At 39.5% G+C, this 16,999-nt stretch overlaps 2 protein-coding genes across 3 annotated transcripts in view; one reads left to right on the top strand and one right to left on the bottom strand.

Moving 5' to 3' along the window:
* The window catches only part of LOC141898799 (uncharacterized), a 10,016-nt gene extending 1,497 nt beyond the window's left edge, over positions 1 to 8,519 (bottom strand). The window contains exons 1-12 of the mRNA XM_074784903.1: positions 8,510 to 8,519; positions 8,161 to 8,360; positions 7,922 to 8,035; positions 7,721 to 7,843; positions 7,474 to 7,640; positions 6,436 to 7,347; positions 4,889 to 6,343; positions 3,542 to 4,796; positions 3,289 to 3,455; positions 3,039 to 3,204; positions 1,637 to 2,961; positions 31 to 1,530 (exon numbers count right to left, since the gene is read on the bottom strand). Coding sequence (XP_074641004.1) covers positions 31 to 1,530; positions 1,637 to 2,961; positions 3,039 to 3,204; positions 3,289 to 3,455; positions 3,542 to 4,796; positions 4,889 to 6,343; positions 6,436 to 7,347; positions 7,474 to 7,640; positions 7,721 to 7,843; positions 7,922 to 8,035; positions 8,161 to 8,359 — 7,383 coding nt within the window. The 5' untranslated portion in view covers position 8,360; positions 8,510 to 8,519. The remainder of the gene's footprint in view (positions 1 to 30; positions 1,531 to 1,636; positions 2,962 to 3,038; positions 3,205 to 3,288; positions 3,456 to 3,541; positions 4,797 to 4,888; positions 6,344 to 6,435; positions 7,348 to 7,473; positions 7,641 to 7,720; positions 7,844 to 7,921; positions 8,036 to 8,160; positions 8,361 to 8,509) is intronic.
* The window catches only part of LOC141898801 (pantetheinase-like), a 27,977-nt gene extending 11,027 nt beyond the window's left edge, over positions 1 to 16,950 (top strand). Inside the window, exons 1-4 of one of the 2 annotated variants that reach the window (XM_074784906.1) lie at positions 4,504 to 4,645; positions 13,111 to 13,421; positions 14,652 to 14,720; positions 15,328 to 16,950. In XM_074784906.1, the coding sequence (XP_074641007.1) occupies positions 13,407 to 13,421; positions 14,652 to 14,720; positions 15,328 to 16,617 (1,374 nt within the window). In that variant the 5' untranslated portion in view covers positions 4,504 to 4,645; positions 13,111 to 13,406 and the 3' untranslated portion in view covers positions 16,618 to 16,950. Of the gene's footprint in view, positions 1 to 4,503; positions 4,646 to 13,110; positions 13,422 to 14,651; positions 14,721 to 15,327 lie in introns of those variants that run through there. The other variant, XM_074784907.1, reaches the window with a different exon arrangement.
* Positions 16,951 to 16,999: the final 49 nt, after the last annotated feature.

A 16,999-nucleotide genomic window follows, 5' to 3' on the forward strand; every position in this document is an offset into this window, starting at 1 on the left:
ATCCGTGATAAATAGATTTCGAATACTTACAGGAATGTATTTATGTGTATTAGTCGTTGGTTCATATCGCAGATTGTTCACGACATAGCCAATATCCCCATGCCCATCTTCGGTAAATCGGAAATTGAATGATTCTGATTTCAGGTCATCCGGCAATACTTGCCACTGGGCATAGTTGATGCTGTTGTAGATCAAAGCATGTTTAATTTCTCTTTTAACCCGCCACAAACAATAATCAGCCTCTAGCCCTAAGCACTCAGGAATATTCGTCACTCCTTTCGCTGCCATAAAAGTAGCAATGATTAATCGTAATGTCCTAGGATCCTCGCCTATCGAGACATTTTTCATGCTTTCGTTTCTAGTACATGCTCTATTGTACTGCCGTTGAACTACGATACTGTTCTCAAGTCGACATTTGTGGATATGCTGCCAATATTCTTCAAACCAATCAGTTGGTATTCCTTTCCGATTTGTAAATGTTAATTCCCTTAGCCAACTGATAAACCCATTAACCACGTGTGAATGAACCTGCAATGTGATAGCACCCCTGGCAATTTCCTCGAGTCCACGTATGATGTTGTAATCGGTAGACCACGAATCAGATCCAATCCACACAAACCTACCGAATAAGTTAAGTTCCCGGCAAGCCTGGAGAATCAATCGGTTCTGATGAACGGAAGTGAACAGAACAACTACTTTAGCATGAGTGAGTGAGTCTAGACTTCTGAGCGCATCTTTAGCATCATCAAGCGTTGCCGATAAAGGTAGAATTTTCCTTTTTCCAAAGCACAGAGTGGAATTCGGTTTATTGGCAATATCCCTCAGAGCGTCCATACCACCATTACCATAATCATTGTCGGTGTTTATACCCATAAACAATCCCCAGTCATAAAGCCTCAATATGCTGGCAATAGCCTCTGCTTGGAGATTATCAGGGGGTGAAATTCTCAAGAAATATGGGAATTTCTTTTTATTGCTCAGTGTCGTTGATGTAGCAATTGGACTTATCTGAACTAGTTTTCGATCCGTGAAATATTTGCCTGCAATGATACTTTCTGATGATGTCATAGTCAAGTAAGCTACCGCAGTCCAAGGTCTTATAAGTTCCGTATATGGGGCGTAATGGCACAAGCCACGTCCATCTAGATATGTGAACAAGTCCTGTCTTAGTCTATCCTCACTCATGCATTCATCGATAGCTAGGCCAGCTACTTTAATCGTCGACTGGAAACGACTGATGTAGTTTTTGTTGATGATGTCGATAGCGTAGAAGAAGGCCAACATTCCTTGGAATCCGTACGTCACTCTCATCGGTCCACATTTCAAGTAGTTATTTCCGCTTTCATGGACGTTGAAGAAGCCAACTAGACTTACATCTCTCTGAGATTTCCACTGCATATATCTGGACAGGCGAGGACCAACTCTTGGGCATTTGTCGCATGCCCCTGCTGGAACACTGCAATTAGCATACCAATTTGGGTTGTAAGTAATATCGAGTTTCAAATAGTGGGTGTCGTTATAACTTCCAACCTACAACAAAAGATTGCTAGCTTTTGAAAAAATTGCTTTTGATTCTATTAGATTGAAAGGATCATTCAATAACGATACTCAATGATAACTTGAACCTAACACTCACGTTATAGTATTGTTTGGCATTGGCAAAGTCCTTCTTAAAAGCATAAACATGATAACCCCGGCTGCTCTGACCATTATCCTCGTAGTAAAATGGTTGAAAGGTGTAATCTGTATAATTCACGTATAAACTTTGATTGAACAATTCCAGACGTCTTTCGCCAGACTGACGGAAATCTTCGCAAACTCCAATGTAGTCATTACCACAAATTTTTTTCAATGTTCCATCAAGTGCCAAAGCAATTGAGTAGACAGCGTTTATGACGTACAGAGTGAGAGGATCTTGCTTATATACCTGGGTATTGCGAGGTATCGACATCGAGCTACTGCCGCACGTTTTTTTATAACTCTGAACGTTTCCGGGTAAGGTGCAATTGAAAACATACTGGTAGTAAGAGCGGAACCACGGATTTCTGTTATAATTAGATGGATATTTCTTGTCTAAATATCGGTCAAATTCTGGAATATCAGCTGTTTCTAAGTCAAAGGTCACCACTCTATCCAGTAATGTCGATTTAAGTCCCGACTTTAAAATGCTATCATCATTTCCCCAACTCTCAGAACCAATATAGAAGAATTTGCTGTTTGCAACCGGGTCTTTGTCGACTGCCTTTAGGAATGTTTTCAGAAAATCCATCTCTAAGATGGTAATGATGACTGATGCGTGTAGATCCTTCTTCATTACTGCGATCACGTTATTTGCCCCAGCCTCTGTGGCCGTTCCATTTTGATCTTCGAACTCGATTTTCTTTTCAATGCATATGCCGTTCTTCCTCGCCAGTCGGATGACTTCATCAGATGCTGCCTCGGCGTAGAGTCCATGAGACGCAACTACTTGTACATGTTCAAAATTCCAGTATTTCAAGAAACTAACGATTCCTCTGGCGAGTTTATCGTCTGCTGGAACAGTTCGTAGGAAATACGGATAATTTTTCTTTTCAGCCAAAGTAAGCCCGGAAGCACCATAACTTATGTGTGGAATATTCATGACGTTGAGAACCTTTGCTATTTCTTCACTGGCCAAAGTGGTCAGTCCAGCTACATATGCCAATATCTTCGATGGTACAATTGTTGTACGACCTTCGCGTAATGTTATCACACCAGCATTGAGATCCGCCACCAGATTTCCCCCGCGAATGGCGCTTTGACATGAATCCACTGAAATACCACCCAGATTGACACCTGGCAATTTTCCGGCGAAGATGCCTTCTCTCCTCTGTATTTTCTCTAATGCGAAATTAAACGCCTCCGTAAGCAGAAAGCCATTTTTAGGGTTAACTTTTCCACAGGAAAACGGGTCTGGGCCTGGTTTACTTACATCAAACACCCCTGAAAATTTCAAAGTATTTCGATGTTTTCAATTACGAAACGATTTGGAGGCGTAATCTATAAAGCTATACTGTTACCTGCAATTAGAAGATCACCAGGGTAGAAGGTGAACTTTTCATCGTCTTTGTCGTCTTGAGTTAGTTTACATGCTATACAAGGAGCACATAAGGATGGGTAACTTTTATACAAGTTCACCACAGCCGGATCGGTGAATTTGACTTTTCTGTCAATATACTCCGCAACCTATACATATGCAGAATGAAAACTAAGTTCAGTAAATCGAACAATTGATAACAGCAATGGCCAAAAATTACATACAGTACTTACCTTAGAGTATCTGCCACTTACTACACGACTGATATCATATCCCATCTTCCCAGATCTTGCATCAAACGTAAAACTCTTGTTCGTGACCGAGATGAAATCGACTTTAGCTAGATTTTCAAGAATCTTTGTATTGACATCTGGACTACCGATAAACTGGGGGCAAATTCCTTAAATTACGAAAATATTGCGTGATTATTTGAAAGCGTAGAGATAATGTATAGTTCTGAGCTACAATGTTACTATTAATTCTTACCGACAGATTGGTTCCCGCAAAGATCCTTCAGTGTTAGATTAATGGCTTGCGCTGTGGCGTACACGGCATCTATTGTACTAACGACAAAGTTTTCTTGCTCATATTTCGCATTGCTTGTTATAGCTGTGTTGCTTGTACAGTTTTTCCCGACGACACAATTGAACATCATCTGGTAATATTCATCGAACCAGGGGTTTCTTTTATTCGATCCTAAAAACTTTTTTTGAAGATAAGTATTGAATTCAGCCACCACTGGGGACTCTATTTTGATAGTAAACGCATTTTCCGCAGCTGCAGCTCTCCCAGCGGCAGTAATACTTTTTAGTTGGCCCCAGGATTCACTGCCGATGAGAACCAAATTCTTTCCATTAGAATTTTTCGCTTTTGCATCCAAAAAGCGGCCAACATATTGATCCGCGTTAGCAAAGACGATTACAATTTTAGTTGATGATGTTAAGAGTTTGGCTACGATTTGATCATAACTTCCATCACCACTCTCAAGGGCGTAACAGCTGGACAGGCAGAGCTGTAGCGCTTTTGCTGCTTTTTGAAATTCAACGGCCCCAGAAAGACCATAAACGTTGGGTGCATATACAATTTGGGCACATTTCCAACCCATAGATTTAACAAACTCCGCCATCGCCATCGCCTGTACGCTGTCAGGTGGTACAGTACGGTAAAATGTCGGATAGACTCGTTCATTTTGCAGTTCCTCACTTGTGGCACTCGGGCTCACCTGTGGGATATTGAGACGTGATAGGATTGCGTTGACCTTCAACGATTTGTAACTACCATAAGTAAGCCATGTGTGAATGTTCTTATAGTCGATCACCTTTCCATCTTTTTTCAACTTCAGCGAGCCGGAATGCACACTAGAAACTAAATTTGTCGACAGATAATCACTAGAACAATCATCCAGACCGACTCCACCTAGAAGTACACCATTCAATTCGATTCCAGCAGTACCACTGTTTATTTTATCAATGGCATGGGCGAAAGCTTCAGAAAATTGGAAACCATTAAAATCCTTCATTTTGCCACATGTATAGGCACTGCTCCCGGTCCAGTGTATGTTGAAAAGAGCTCCAATCAAAAGTTCTCCAGGTACGTACAGAAATTTCGTCTTAATTCGTGTAAGGCAAATGGAACAGGCGGCGCCCCCTGTACAACGAGAGACGGTTGGCTGATCCATATAGTACTTGACGTTCAAAGTATCTAGAGTTAATTGGTCTGTTTTATAAACATAATCACCAAGCTAAAATAAAACAAAATACGCATATATAAGTATCTATTGATATCAAAAGACTTTTACTGGAGAAAACAATAGCTGTACATCCGTGTACCAACCTGACGATATCCTGTGGTTCGTCCTTGATAGTTATTGATTTCATATTCGCCAACTCCTTCGCCGTCAGTGAACCTAAAAACTTTTCCAGATTCGTCGACAAACTCCGCTTTCGTGATATTTTCTAATAAGACGCTGGATCTCCCGTTTTCGGCTTTGAAAGCAGGACAGACTGTCGTGTAGTCATTTCCACACAACGACCTTAAGGTTGCATCAATTCCCTTTACAATAGCATAAACAGCATCTATCACGTATAAGGCAAATGGATCTTGCTTCTTTCCAAACAGCGAAGAATCTGGGATTTTTCTAGTAATGTTGCACGATGTTGAATATATACCCTGACTTTGGGCGGAAATATAACAGCCAAACATGCTTTCGTACCATTCTTTGAACCAGGGATTTCTCCTGTAAGTATCAACATCCAAACTACGCAGATATTTGATAAAGTCAGTAAGGAACGGGGTTTTTAAACTCAATGAAAACGTCCCCACAGCGATGTCCTCATATCCTTCAACGATACTCATTGACGTTCCCCAAGTAACACTTCCGAATAGTAAGATTTTCCCTGCAATTCTCTGATTTTTAATAGCCTCTAACAGACAACGGTATTCTACAGCTTCGGCATACACAATCACCACTCGAGCATCAGCTCGAAGTCCCACTTTTTGGATAACCTGGTCACAATTACCATCTCTAGCGAGCTCATATGTGGCTGTGACGCATATTCCATTTTGCTCAGCCGTTTTTATGAAAGCATCAATTCCGTCTCTGCCATACGTTGTTGGAGCTTGTATAGTCTGTACGTATGACCAGCCTTGTTCTTTTAATGTTTTTACGATAGCCATCGCCTGCTTCGTGTCCGAGGGTACAGTTCGTAGGAAATAAGGGAATCTGTTCTTATCTGATAAAGCCGTACTTGTAGCTCTATAACCGACCTGTGTCATTCGTAATTGAGTAAGCATATCAGCAATTGAAATCGTGGTTTGGCTACTGTGCGCGGCAGTATAGGAAAATACGTTACTAGGTTCAACTGCAAAGCCGGAATTATCTTTGATGTTTAGCATGTGGTTGTGGAAGCTTGTTACTAACCCACGTGCTATGGTGTTACTGTTACAGTCATCAATCCCCAAAGCTCCGACTTTGATTTCACCTTGTAAAAATCCGGACATTTTATCAATGGCGTATGCGAATGCTTCTATCAGTTGGGCTCCATTTTTCATGACAGCTGAGCACGCTTGACCACCAGAGCCTCGGTGTACAGAAAATATACCATTGACGATAATATCACCTGGTATAATCAGAAAACGAGTTCTCCCTTGTAAGATGAGACAGATACCACACCCAGTTAATGGACACGGCGATGGCGGTAAGTTGTTGAGAACGGTGGTACGTTGTCCGTTGTACATCGATATATTTTTCATGTCCAAAGTCAATGCATTGTTGATGTAATAACCGACCTGTAAACAAATTTCAAAGTTAATTTGAGTGGCAATAAAAAATGAAATAATGTAAGTCTGACGGGATGAAGGTTTGATATTTTTCTACTTGCCCTTTCAATGAGATCTCTGCCAAAGTTACCGTTTCTTCTATAATTCCAAACATCGTAGATGGGATCTGTAATATCACCGTTATTGTCAAATTTCGTAGTCTTAGCGAACCCGTAAGGCACTTCAAGATAGGATGACCAGCTAAAAATTCTTTCCGGATTCCCGTATGTAATATCAACCTTTCTTAGATATTTCTGGTAAAATTCTGATGTGGTCATATCTGCTAAAGCTTGACAAACTCCTCGTGTGTTGTTGCACTTGGCTTTACGAGCATCCCTGAGTCCCCTGGCAAATGTATAAACTGCGTCGATTGCTGGTAATACAAACTGGTTCTGGACATACTCCTGTCGCTTCTCGGGCTCCCTCTGACTCTTGCACGAAGGCAAAGACGCGTATGGAGCGTATGTGACTTCTGCGAGTTTGCAGTTGTGGGAACTCATGTACCAGTCCTTGTACCACGGATTATCGGGAGGCGGATCATTTTCATCTAGTCCAATCCAGTGAGCTTGGAATTCTGGTGTTCTCCGTGATGACGGCGATACTGAGAGGAAACCTCTGTTATACGTGGTAATCTTGGCGAATTCTATACTTGTGCCAATAGTATCAGAAAATAGCCATTGAAGTTTACCTGCGTTGGTTACATTTGAACCAATCATCATGAGCTCTTTAGCCGCGTTGTGTCCGCCTAAATACACAACTCCAACTGTTCCACTTTTAAGTAGTTGTGAAAATATATTTCTGAGATTTTTTGGATCTTTTTCAAAAGGTTTGACCGGTAGAGCCACTTTTACACAAATTCCTGCTTCAACTGCCAGTCTTATCAATTCCTGGCGCCCATCCTCTCCATATGTATCTGAAGTGTACACCAAGGCAACATATTGCCAGGTAAGCTTCTTCAATACTTCAACCATTACCTAACATGAAATAAAGACTTTTTACAATCAACGGAATATTGTATTAATTGAAAGCCACAGAATTTAAAAGTATTTGCAAATGAGGACGAAATTCAAATTTGATTTTTCCCTTTGCATTCTGCGAACCTTCACTTGAACCGAATTCGGTGGTACCGTTCTCATGAAATGTGTGTATGTTTCTTTATCACTGAGCGGCGTGAGCGTAGCTGAAGGGGAAATCTGTGGTACTTTGTGCTGGGTCAAAAATTCAGCGACAGATTTTGTCACTGTACTATCAGTAGCGCCCAATACACCTAAATGAATGACAATTATATGGAACATAGGAGTGAGATACTAGAGTTAATCCATATCAAATTTAATCAAATAAACTTACCTAAAAACAGACTAGTTTTATTCAGTGCACAATTTCGTTTATTAGAATAAAGATTTGGCATGAAATCTAAAACAGCTCTCTCCCCGAGTTTTGCCTGACCACACGTATCATAAACTTTCATTCCTAAAGAAGAATTTTTCGCTTGTTTAGATTATTCAATACAATTTCTACAATAATCATCTAAGTATATATGCATCTTACCGATTTTCATTCCAGGAATGTAACTGTCTTGTATAGGTGCGTTGTTTATATTTCCACTATCTAAATTAATCCTTTGCAACGCCCAAAGTACTGCTTCGTAAATAGGCAGGGCCACTGAAATAAACACACGTATGTTAACCATTTTAATCAATATCTTTCGTAGAGATTTTAATAGAAATAGAATCAGAAAGAATACACTGAATATCATTTCCGATATTGCTATGATAGTATTTCCTTACTTGGATTTGGGGTTCCACAACCCAAGCCTCCTGCGTCTGGTGTTCTCAAGTCAAATAAACCAGCTATCATAGCATTTGCGTCTGGTTGAATTGTCAGCAGATTTTTCGATATATCACAGGTATCTCTCGCCAGTGTATCTGCTGCAATTACAGCATGGCTGACGTAGGTCACCATCAAGACAATCACTAACATCGCCATTCTTAAAAAAAAACATTTTGATATTCACTAATGACAACAATTTACAAAGAAAATTAGTTATGTATACGTTGTGCATGTGTTGCTATTGTTCATTATAAACTAAGAATTAATCGTAATCTATATTCATCTCTAACTATTATTTTCCCCTACCTGTTTTGGTATTAGATGGACATAGTTATTACTGGGTGGGTCGGAGAGTATGGCGGCAATCAACGACTTACAGCTTTCAATCGTTTGAAAATAGGTAGACATACCTAATTCCTTTCAGGCTCAAACCAGTTTTCCAAATTCATAAACATAAATAGTTCTTCGCATGTATTTTATTGAAATGACATTTTTCGCGCTACCAGTAATGCAAAAACCTGTTTGACTGGTGTCAATCTGTGTTTTCAAATAGTACACTCGTTGCCATTTAAATTCAAAAACTAGTTTTCGAACCACTGATCAACGCCTCACAGCCAGGCTATTATTTGCAATAACAATTAATAGTTATCAGTTAAGGCTACGACGAGGATTTGCCTGTTCAAGTTCGATACTGCTGTAATTTTCTATCTACTTGTTATAAAAGTATATATGTGTCAGAAAGGTTTCATGACTTCTATCCGACATCAGCATCTTAAAGAGGAGGTTTGATGTCAGAACAATTGAGTCATTAGTGTATACCAGTACTTTGAATAAAAGTTATTCCTGTGTACACGCAATTGATAGTTTACCACAATCAATTATGCATCTTATGCCAACATTTCTCAATATCAAACGACAATTAATTCTCACCCACATAGCGACAACGAAGATCTATCAGTCGATATTTGCATACTTTTATTTATCCAATTCAGCATTTTTTATGAACAAATTGTTGGAAGACAGTGATATGTCCTAAGACAAATTTTGTGTGGTAAGATTTTAGACATGGTCATAATAAGTGAATACGGATCCATAGTGATACGGTATCTGAACTAAAACTGCGGAAGTCCTAGTTTAATCAGCGATGTCTGGTGAGGATTGTGCAGAACCGATATTCAGGGTCATTACTTTTACATTGATATCCCCGGTTGAACTGGACCGCCATCTGGGTATCGTTGGAACGTCGAGCCACGCATTACCTATCGGTGTCATCTCAGATGATCTTCTCATAGAACCATCCGGTGGTACATGAATACTGATTGTACTAGGTCGACGAATACTATTACTGCTCATCGCCGTTAAACAGGTATCGGCCGAACCATCCGAATATAAAGATTCTGATCGCGAATTAGGCCTCATCTCTGGTAAATTCATATCATCCATTTCAATGACTATTTGTTTGCGAGGCGGTTCCGAATTAGTTTTACAATATTTCGTTGGAACTTTAAATCGGGGCACAGCTGCAACTCCACCATTCATTGGGATTTGATACGAGGTCATTTTACTCGCTGGTGATTTAGTGACAATAGCTTTTTGTTTTTTCTTGAGCGAAGGTTCTACGTTTTGCGGCACAATTTTCACATTTCGATTGCGGCATCTATAATAAACTAGTGCCTTCACTACACAGATGACAAGAAGAACTATTGGTATTCCAAAAAGTACCGAACCTATCATAATCATCGGCATAAATGGTGCAGCCTCTTCCTTCCTGTGCGTTGCTATATTTGTTGATGATACAGTTGATGATGTTGTTGGGGATGTCAAACTTACAGTTGGGTCGGGTTGTGTGGATTCTATCTCATGAAATGACATTGTGGACAGTGGTGTAAACATTGAGCTGACAGTTTTAAATGTGTTTGTGGGCCCCAATAGTGAAGTCAACGGTGAAAATGAATTGATGGGCAATAATGAAGTGAGCTGTGATACAGGTAGTGAATCGGGTGAGGAGTAGAGTTGTAAACTAGATTTAGCCGGCGAAGCAAATACAAGTGATGATTTGATATTCACTACATTTGTGGATGGAAAATGTAATGTAGGTGGAGATAAAGATGCTGAAGATAGGACGGGTAGACTTGACAGTAATGTGCCAGTTTCTTCCAGCGTTATAGTTTCCGTCGCTGAAGATTCTATATCTGAAATAAAACTAGCTGTTTCAGATGATAACTGACTTGTAATAGAGGCCAGCACTGTGTGCATTGGGGTATAATCAGCTATAGATCGGTCCATTGACGATATCACTTTGGATGGTGATATTGGTATTGAAATAACTGATGATTCTAACGTTTTGATAAGAGTGTAAGATGAAAGTGACGGTGTTAAAAGGCTAGATTGAAATGAATCGGTCGTAAATGGTATGAAGCTGTGAAATACGTTGCGATGCGATGTAAAATTCAGATCGGTAGATAAGATACCGGTATTACTGACCCAAAATGAACTATTCGATATAATCCTAGTGGTGAAATGACTGTTTGGTGTATCTGTAAATGATAGAGCAGGTGTATTAAAACTTGAAATATAAGATGAAACTAATGACATATGTTCAGATCGAAAGGAAAATAGAGACAATATGAACGATGTTGATTCTACATTAGAATGAATTGATGAAAAAAACCAAGAACTTTTAGATGACGATAGAACTATGTTATGTATCGAGGAGTGATACACTGAAGTTGTGGTATTAGAAAAATCAGTCATCGATATGCTGTATGAACTGATGACACTGATGTTGTCCTCTGATTTTTTGAAAACAAATGGCGAACTATTGAAATGTGCAGGTAAAACAGGAGTTGATGATAAATCAAAACTATTGGACAATGAAATGGAAGTGATCAGCTTTGAACTAACTGTCGTGGAACTAGTCTCAAATGTTGTTGTAATGCTGCTGCTTAACGGAGATGATAAAGGGATAGTAGTGGTACTTACCCCCGTTGAACTCATGATTGATCTTGTTGAACTGGTTGCAGCTAGCCCAGTAGCTGGATAGACATTTGAGTTTGAAGTGGATGTGACATCGACGATGACAGGTGTAATACTTGACAATAATGGTGGTGCTAATATCGAGTTTGTGGAACTCAATTGTATGAATGCAGATGGTGTGGAAAATAGAGTTACAAGATTAGATAATAAAGTAGTCGATGGAAGACCTACACTAGATACTGAAAGTGATGTTGAAAAATCAGGCGTATATAATGTAGATACTTTGTACGAGGAGGTTGAAATAATTGAATCAGATGAACGCGATGATGAAATGGCTGCAGGTGTTAAAAATATCGACACAGTGGAAGAAGAGGGCGATATGAATGATTCGGTAGATGGATAGAAATAGCTTGATGAATATTTGCCAAATGCCAAATCTTCATCAATGTACCCATCGCCGTCATCGTCAATTCCATTATACAATTCCTCGTCGATTTTTTCGTCACAGTCGTTGTCTAAACCGTCTCCCGATTCCGTCAAGGTAATAACGCAAGCTGTGCCGATATATGCCAATCGCATACCAGCCGGATATCCATACGATTCGTATGGAGCATGGCCATACATTATGGCACCGATGACAACTATCGGATTTTCATGACTAATATGATGTGTTCCTTCGTAAATGAAAATCTGAGCCCCGACAAAAATCGTTTTACCGATAGGTTTCCACGGTAATCCGGTCAGTATCTCACCGTCCATTTCAATTTTATCTTTATATCTTCTTTCAATGACCAGGTTCACGTGATTCTGAAAACTTCCACTGAATTGGTTACCAGGTTTTACAGTTGACACTGTGTACGTGTGGCTAAACTGCGACGAAGGTGGAATAACGATCATGAAGGGATCAGTATCGGGCTGGTCGACGCCTTGAGACTTCGAATATTGGATCACCATTACTGGCTTCGAACTTGTAATGCTGGCGTATGTTTCAGATGCAACACTGAGTTGTTTGAAACCTCCTTTATCTATTGTGAAGGATTGACTGGTAGTGTCATTGAAGGAAATCTCAACCACGGTGCTATTTTCACTGGCTGCAAAACAATCCTAATTCATGTCAAGCTTCTTATTGAAATGAGAGTCAAAGTTCGGAGTTATTATAGATTTGAGACTTACCAATTATACGAAAAATATCGCCAACACTTCGTTCTTTAATTGGCACGGTCATGAACAATCTGCCCCATGTTTTAACCGGGGGTAGTTGCTCCACAAGATGATCTCTCGTATTGCCTTCGATCGATGTTTTTTCCGCTCCGGAAAACACTGATATCGGTTTATCGGAAATGATTTCCGTGCCAGTTAGGTCACCTAAATCAGTCTGGATTTGAAAAGTTTCGAACGCGTTCAAATTAAATGTCAATGATTCGCCACTTTTGTACTGCATCCTATTGTATTGAATGTAAATCTTTGGATGGCCTAATTCGTCCATGATTACAGGCATGATAACCGTAACTGTAGTAGCATTTTCAATCGCTGCTATGACCATTTCAGATTTAGCCGTCCCTTCTTTGTAGGAGGCGACGAAATATCGTGTATCCATAACATCAGTGGGTAAACCAAGGAAAGCATCGGACGAACCAAACTGTTTGTTTATGCCATAAACAACGATTGTATCTGTGGCAGATACCAATATTCCTTAAAAATTCATAAGATATTTCATAATTAATGCCGAATAAGATTCCGATAGTTTACGCAAATGAATTGTTTTTTAAACATTTCAATAATCACCCTAAGCTAGTTTCCTCTGGAATATTTAAAGCCACATAGATATGGGGAGACTGGATGTAAGTTTAATTCATGAATAATAAATTGATAAGATCACGAGATTGAGACATTTGATTGTTTTGATTTACGAATGAGTTTTCTAATTTTAGCTGTTCTCTGGCTGTAAATGCGAATTGGATTGGCCGCAAACAAGAGCTTTAACGCAGATTCACGTGTTCATGAGTTCAACGAGAATTAAGAATTCCTAGAATGTTTTCATACCATTTCTCGACAGACCAGTTCCTTCTCGGGATGGGACATCCGTGTGAAGTGAAACTAACTGACCCTGTCCGCGTTCGACGACAATATTCTGGTCATGGACACTATTAAGTAATGGCAGAGAAATGGTGACATCGACAGGCGTGTTGGAATACGTGGTTATCATTAGTTCAGAGTTTTTATCACCATGTCGAGCGGAGAGGTACTGGTTATGCATGAATGCTAGCACGAATTTACTACCTTGGTTATCGGGAACATCTGAAACAGAATGAGCAAATAGATTTCGAAGCTATTTCTTCGTGATTTGTTTTGCTGTTATGAAAAAATCCGTTTATCTATACTTTTATACAATATATTTTGCCGATTTACTTTTAGCAGGGAATTGCCCCTACTTCTCAAAAGGATATCCCTGGTATAATGCCCCTATAAATTGCTGCTACACAAACATGCATCATGTTCAAGACATAATTTCGTATATGTTCAATGATCATTAATCTAGTTACACGTAGTATGCTAAGATAACGAAGGAAGGTCAATTAGAGTTTGCCATGTTCGCATGATGTTAATGCGTAGCGCAACCGTCGTTGGACATTCACGTTCTTTCTACGAAAGAATTTCAATAAAATTGAACCGACTTCGTTGTCGCATTCAATGCATCATGAAAATTAGCGAAATCAGATAGATTTATACATATAATCAGATTCTATGAAATATATCATACCTTTGTACGTAGCAGGATTTGCTAATCGTAATCTCCAATAGACAACCATAAAACAGCCGATTATTATTTTACTTCTGTAGATAGACATTGTAGATTTCTAGGTTTCACTTGTAAAAGTCCATTTTTTATAAAAATATCAAAACATTGCAGCGTTCTTTTGAAACAAAACAAAAACTATTCATATGAAGGCAAAGAGATGGGAATTGAATTCATTGTCGACGATGCCTCCCATATCAAAGAGTCTGCATGGGGATAAGCGCCTGTTACTGTATCCTTGACCAGGTACATCTGGATACTGAATGATGGATTCAGTCAGCTAACTTCGTTAGTGTGATTGCCGCTCCACCTCTGTATACTTCGACTAAAGTGCCCTTATCATAAATTATGCAGTTCACTATAAACCACACGTGAGCTGTAAAGGATGACGGATCCCGAGATTTTCCGGTGAAAATCACTCACCATGCAAAATTACTGTGACCCAATCATATTCAATAAATCAGTTTTTATCAGTTCACAACGATTAACCCAAAAAACCTTTAGACAATAGGTAAACCCTCGTATTATTACGTATATACAGGCAAAATGTGGCTCTTACTACTACAGATTTTTAGTATCTTTAGTTATTCAAACGCAGGAATGCCGTATACGGCCGCCGTTTATGCTCATGCCGTATATTCGTGGCCGGATAACGATGTACCTCCAACATTTCAGGAAGCGATGCATGTTATTGATACAAATCTGATGGTTTTTGAAGAGCAGACTAAGATTGCTAAACAGGAGGTTCGTAATTGCTCAACAGTATGACTCTCTGTTACTTGATGCCTATTTCATTATCAATTCTATAACTCTGTATCCGACCAGTGTAGTGATATCAGAAGGCATCTACTGTATTAAGGGTTAGGAATTATTTAAACATTACGACACATATATTATAAGCGCCGCAATGTTTAAATAATTCCTAACCCTTAATATATATATGCATGTATGTATGTATGTGTGTGTGTGTGTGTGTGTGTGTGTGTGCGTGTGTGCGTGTGTGCGTGTGTGCGTGTGTGCGTGTGTGCGTGTGGGCGTGCGCGCGTGCGCGCGTGCGCGCGTGCGCGCGCGCGCATGCGTGTATGTATGTATGTATGTATGTATGTATGTATGTATGTATGTATGTATGTATGTATGTGATGTAGGTATGCTACCTACCTACCTACCTACCTACCTACCTACCTACCTACCTACCTACCTACCTACCTACCTACCTAACCTACCTACATCACATACATACATACATACATACATACATACATACATACATACATACATACATACATACATACATATACATCACCCATAAAGATTGTTTTTATTACTATAATTTCTTTATCATTTGTTGTAGGGCGCAGATATTATATTGTTCCCTGAAAATGGTATACGCGGATTCGGATTCTACATGGCAAAACCATATTTGGATGAAATTCCAGATCCTAATCATGTCTCATGGTGTCCGTATCTTGACCAAAATCTGAACGAAACCGCTCACTCGGAATACAGGCTCAGCCATATGGCTCGAGAAAACAGCCTATATCTTGTAGCTAATGTTGGGGAGGCAGTGCCGTGTAATGTTCATCACGATCCAAAATGTCCAAGGAAAGGCCAATACCAGTATAATACCGATGTAGTTTATGCACCTGATGGCTGTCTGGTCGCGAAGTATCGCAAATATCATTTGTACTTTGAACCAGAATATAATACTCCACTGCTGAAGCATGTAACATTCCAGACTCCGTTTGGAATTTTTGGATTATTGACGTGTTTTGATCTACTGTTCCATGAGCCATCGATTTCATTGGTAAAAGATCATGGCGCCGAAAACATAATATTTCCGGCTGCTTTTAACGACGGAATGCCGCTGATGGCGGCTATCGAGTTCGCATCCGCATGGTCTATCCGTATGCGTGTCAATTTATTGGCAGCAAATATACAACAACCAGATAGACAGATGAGTGGTAGTGGGGTATTCTCACCTGATGGACCGTTAGTCTATTACCGCAAAATGAGTTCGGACCAAGGACGTCTTTTGGTAGCCAAAGTGCCAGCATATAAACCCACCGTCCCACCAATGGCTAGAAACGACGCTACCCCATCGCTACCTCAATTACAATCTTCGGTAAAATTCGTAGCTAATCTCAGTTCCGATCCATATCATTGGATCATGTTGCAAAGTTTGGCTGCCACGACGGCGATTTGTCACAATAGTGTTTGCTGCCAGTTAAGTTACACCATAAAATCTCGCGTTGCTGGAGAAATATATGCTTTGGGTGCATTTGATGGTTTACACACAAAGAACGGTAATTATTACTTACAGGTTTGTACGGTAGTTAAATGCGCTAACGATAAAGCTAAAAGTTGTGGATCCCCAGTTGAAAATTCACGAACTATCTTTACTCATTTTGATTTACATGGAGTTTTTAACACTCGATACGTGTTTCCCAGTTTGAATACAAACGGAGTGAAATTTGCATCCGGTGAGTGGTCATTTAATTACGAACAACTAGAAGGAAGGATTCTAAGTCGACCGAACGGTATCAAAGAACCGTTACTATCTAGTGCACTTTATGGAAGATTCTATGAACGAGATAACATTTCTTCAAGTAGATCCAACAAAAAACAAAACCCCACACGATGAACGTCCAAAATGTTTATGAAATTGGTTTCAGATGTTAAATGTTTATCATGTATGATTAGAATTTAAAGCGTTCGATCTCTATAGCATAATAACTTTAATTATCTTTGACTGATTTTAATTGTTAGCTTTGGAACGATTGAGTGTCACTGATTTGAATATATTTGTCACAGATTTTCTTTAGTTGAAAAGGTAAGCGATTTGGGTGACATCTATCTATAAATCTGTAGAATCTAAGTCAAGGAGTATCGACGACACCTCCCATATCGTATGAAAAGAAACCCGTCAAACAAGTTCTTGAAACTTGCTGCATTCACATTCAACCTAAATATTTTTACCACAATAAACTAGATATTTTTGGCATTGTACAGATATACTATTTTTG

This window comes from Tubulanus polymorphus, chromosome 2, assembly GCF_964204645.1.
Source record: "Tubulanus polymorphus chromosome 2, tnTubPoly1.2, whole genome shotgun sequence".
Lineage (NCBI taxonomy): Eukaryota > Metazoa > Nemertea > Palaeonemertea > Tubulaniformes > Tubulanidae > Tubulanus > Tubulanus polymorphus.